General features: G+C 41.8%; 1 protein-coding gene across 1 annotated transcript; it reads right to left on the bottom strand.

Annotated features, from left to right (window-relative positions):
• Positions 1-2,194: 2,194 nt before the first annotated feature.
• On the bottom strand, positions 2,195-4,047 carry LOC141487236 (uncharacterized). The gene has a single exon (XM_074186081.1). The coding sequence runs from the start codon at positions 3,798-3,800 to the stop codon at positions 2,667-2,669; it is 1,134 nt and encodes a 377-aa protein (XP_074042182.1). The 5' UTR covers positions 3,801-4,047; the 3' UTR covers positions 2,195-2,666.
• Positions 4,048-4,633: the final 586 nt, after the last annotated feature.

Raw genomic sequence — 4,633 nt, 5'->3', positions numbered from 1 at the left:
CAGAGGTTTATCAGGAATAGCCGGAATAAGCCATATGAGCGCATGGAGAATCCTTAGCACCACAAATTCCATCCTTACAAAATTAAACTTGTTCATGAACTCAATGAGTATGATTTTGACCGAAGACAGGAGTTTTGTGGGGGCATGAGTGAGAGATTAATTAAATCCCGTGCTGCTTTATAGCATCTGTTTTTCGGACAAAAGCTGATTTTACTTAAATGGTTGCGTGAACCGTCACAATTGCCGTTATTAGTCGGATGAAAACCCAAGACAATTCGCAGAAATACATACCCAACATCCCCAAAAGTTGAATGTCTGGGCCGGAATATTAGGCAATCACTATATAGGTCCATTTTTCATCGATGGAAATTTAACCGGTGATTCTTTTTTACAACTTCTTGAAGAGGCAATACAACCTCGTATAGTTGAAATAATTGAACAGGATCCAAGATGTCAAGATGAATGTATCCATTTTCAACAAGACGGTGCACCACCCCATTTTGCCCAGCAGGTTCGAAATTTTTTGAATAATCATTTTGAAGGACAATGGATTGGCAGAAGAGGTCCAATTAAATTGCCAGCACGATCATCAGATTTAACACCACTGGACTACTTTCTGTGGTGATATTTAAAGTCTAAAGTTTATGCTACATAGCCAGCCAATTTGGATGAATCACGTCGTAGAATTATTGATGAATGCCGAGCTATAACTCCTGAGATGTTGAATAATGTAAGAGAAAAATTCGAACAAATACTTTAATGTTGCATGGAGCAAAATGGCGCACATTTTAAACATTTACTCTAAATCTCCTATGTGAGTTACCCTTATTAGGTGTTACTTTTTTTGTGTGTGCTTTAAAAACAATTATTGGGATTTATTAACCCTAAAACAGTTTCTTAAACTTTTCTGTGTCATCAGCATTCAAGGAAATCAGCAGGTTGTATTCGTTGTGTAGGTAAGTTTTTAGTATGATTCACTTTTTTATTAGAAGCATAAAACGGCACACCAAAAGACAACCTTCATAAGGAGATGCCACTCAATTCACCTAAAATGTAAGGGTGGTAACCAACCCCATCCCCCAAAAAAATCTCCTCGTAATAAACAAATAATTCTTACTTTTTTACGAAATCAAATGGACACGTATTAGCAGGTTGTCATAAAAAGCAAAAATATTTTTTTTATGAAACTTCTGAACGTAAATTGTACCTTAAAAACAATTTGATTTATTTTAAAAAGAGTTGAACTCAATAAAAATACCTTTAAATCTTCAAATTATCTCGAAAACTAATTGTTACAAAAATTTTCTTTTGACAGTGATGCACCCCTCCGAGGGGGTGCATACTACAAAAAATCTGATTGGTCTGAAAGGTGTCCCTTTTAATTAGAAATCGACGTGTCCGAGCTTTTTTTAAAAATCTTACTTTTTATAACCAAAAACGGCTCTGTTAAGTTTTCGTTGTTACACACTGTATATTAAAATCCTTGAGAAATTTGCCATACTCGGTTACACCTTTCATAGTCATCTTCATTTTCATCAGGATGGAAATTTTTTCCCTTACCCTTTCAACTGAGATTCGTTAGGAGGACGAATGGTTCATAACGTAAGGTGTTTTGGTAGCAACATAAAAGTCAATGACCTCTATGCCTTGTGTATCCCTTCCTGACTAGGGTATTTCATGAACAAACTGTTCATTTCAACAGACGTCGTGGGGCCTTCAGTCAACCGAGCGACGGGGCCTTCTGAATCCAGTCATCTCATCTGCACTTTGCTCTTGATATAATCAATATGATTTGTCCAGGTGAGTCGGCGGTCTACCCAAAGACCTAGGTACTTGACTCGCGTTTGTCATTCGATCTTCCTGCCTGAAATCGTGACCCTTGTGTCTGGAGAAACTTTACGTCTCCCCAAGTCTATCGCCTGAGTTTTTTCTGGATTCACTCGAATCTTCCAGTCAAGGTACCAGCGTTCGAGGTCGTCCAATGCGCGTTGCATATAGACGACAGCCAACTCCCGACCCATGGAAGAAGCGAGGAGAGCCATATCATCGGCGTAAAGGGAAACCTTCACGTGATCGAACCTCGGTAGGTCGCTCTCGTAAATGCTGTACAGTAGTGGAGACAGCACAGCTCCCTGAGGCACTCCAGCTTCGATTTTCCTGACGGGAAACAGGGTTACTTCAACTCAGACCTGAAATGTCCTGCCTTTCAGATAGGACCTAATCCACCGGTTGTAAACTAAGATTAGTCTATGACGACCTCTTCTCAGTTGGAGCTCAACGCCCACGGCTTCCGTTGCACGTAACTGATCAGAGTCAATGCCCAATCGTATGTGAGGAAGATTACGTTTGACAAAAATGCCAACTCCGGCACGTCCAACGCGTTCTCTGTGGTAAAAACGGTAGTTTGGAATACCAAAAAGTTCATTGTGCAGGTGGGTTGCCTGCACCAGTGCAACATCGATGTTTTGTTGTATTAGCTCATTCCCGGGCGTGTGTCAGATGCTCCGGCAGGATGCTTTCCAGGTGTGGGTGTATTTCGGGGGGCATTTGCAGCTACTTTGGTCCTCCTGCGAACCCTGGGGAACTCAGGACAACCACGGTAGTTTGCAGTATGCACACCCTTGCAATTATTGCACTTGTGCGGATCTGCTCGTGGCTTCTTGCACTCACTTGGAAGGTGTCTGCTGGCAGTTCCGTTGGCTATGCCCGAACCGCTGACATCGGTGACACTGCCCTACCAGTGTTTTTTGGTGTTGGGGCTCAACCTTAACTTTAACGTTAAGGAGATCCCGGATGTCATAAATATGCTTCTGATTTTGGTTCACTTGAACCAAAACCAGGGGGAGCGGTGGATTTTCTCGCATCATCCTGGTGACGGATGATGGTTGGAAACCTTTTTCAACCAAGGCGTCCTCGATGTCAGCGGTCTCCAGATGTTCCGGGACTCCTCTGAAGACGGCTCTGATTTGCCTGTCTTCAGGTAAGGTATACGTGTGGTGGGGGATTTTTTTCCTCACCAGTAGTTTGGACATACTCCTGTAGTCCTCGACCGAAGAAGGCTGTACCTTGATGCCGTCAGCTATGTTTACTTTGGTGAAGTTCACCTTATGGAAGGCAGCCAGCTTTGTGAATTGAACCCACTTGTTCTTCTGGCGAACGACAATTGGGGGAGAGCGTGTTTTTCTGGTGCTTTGGGGCACCTCAGGACGCGGAGGGAGAGGGGAGCTAGTTCCCTGATCGTTGGGGGTTTCAACCTGATTTAGATTTTGGGATGGCTGTTTTGGGCTACCCTGTATAGTCGAAATCCATATTTCAGACCTATTGTCGTCAACCAACATTTCATTGTCACCTTCAACGGAAGACTCTGTTGTTGAGAGTTCTGACTTTGCAGTGTTGTTCTTGGCTTCGTCCCGGAGCTTTGACATCTTTTTGGGCTTGTTGCCGGTATTTTTGTGTACTGGAGCAACTGGTTCAGATGGAAGAGGAGGAAACTCTTCTGGGAGGCGACACTTTTTGTTGGCCGGTTCTTGAGGCTTGATCGTATTGTCGTCGTTATTTTTTTCAGACTGAGCAGAGAGGGTGGTGCCGACGGGAGTATCTCTGCAGGATATATTCCGTGATGGACGCTCGAGAAGCTCCTTGGCCCCTGGTAGAGGGCCAGAGGGCTCCCGAACTGCCGCCACGAGGCTGCCCCTTAGCAGCTCAGATAGACTCAGGCCCAGGCGATCAAGCAATAAACCCATGAAAGTAATTACTTCACCCCTATCCCTGGCCATCAGGCTGTCAAACACTTCCTCCATACTGCTGTCGAAAAACTCACACCCTTTGATATCCCAAGGGTAGGCGATGAACAGTTCCGTGAAAGTATAGTTTGAACGCACTCACCAGAAGTCCGGAGGGTCCTTGCGCACTACAAACAACGCACTCACTAATAGGAGATATGTAACTACTGGTGAATGGCTGATCCACCAGAAATAGTCGTATTTGTGGAAAAAACTTCGAAATTATCGCAGTGAAAAATATTCTGTATATCAGTTTGACAGCTAACGTCAGAATTGTTCAGTTGCACCTGTATTACATCGAATGTTTCAGTTGTCAATCAACAACATTGACATAATATCATATTTCAAAACTTATTTGACATCTGTCGAAGAAGTAAAGAAATAAATAATCAAAAAGGAATTACTGCCAATATATTAGAATTTTTCTGTCCATTTCTGAAGACGGAGACAGATTTTAGCCTCCGAAACGTTAAGATAAGTATTGTATTATTTCCTGATAGGCAAAATTGTTAATTACGACAAGTTACTGATAAATAAAAGATTTTTCTTTGTGAAAACTACTTTGATTTTTACGCAGTAACTTATCGGGGTAAACTAAAAAGTTTGCCCTTCTACACTTGTATAAAGTTCTTCATTATAATTTTTATATTTTTCAGATTGTGGAAGGTAACAAATACCCAAAAAAAAGTCGATTAAAACTGATTTTCCTTCACAAAAAAATGAATTTCGTTGAATATAAAGAAGATAATCCACTTTTTGCTTTGTTACGTTTCCTACTTTAAAGTTACAGGAGGACCAACTTTCATTAATACGACTTTGACTCGTTTTTATCTGTAATTCCTATTAAGGAA

The sequence above is a fragment of the Leptinotarsa decemlineata genome, unplaced genomic scaffold (assembly GCF_025532065.1).
Source record: "Leptinotarsa decemlineata unplaced genomic scaffold, Ldec_3_MD MMD2_tig00078422_RagTag_RagTag, whole genome shotgun sequence".
Classification (NCBI taxonomy): domain Eukaryota; kingdom Metazoa; phylum Arthropoda; class Insecta; order Coleoptera; family Chrysomelidae; genus Leptinotarsa; species Leptinotarsa decemlineata.
Note: the sequence above shows the minus strand (reverse complement) of the source record. Positions and strands in the feature narration are given on the sequence as shown.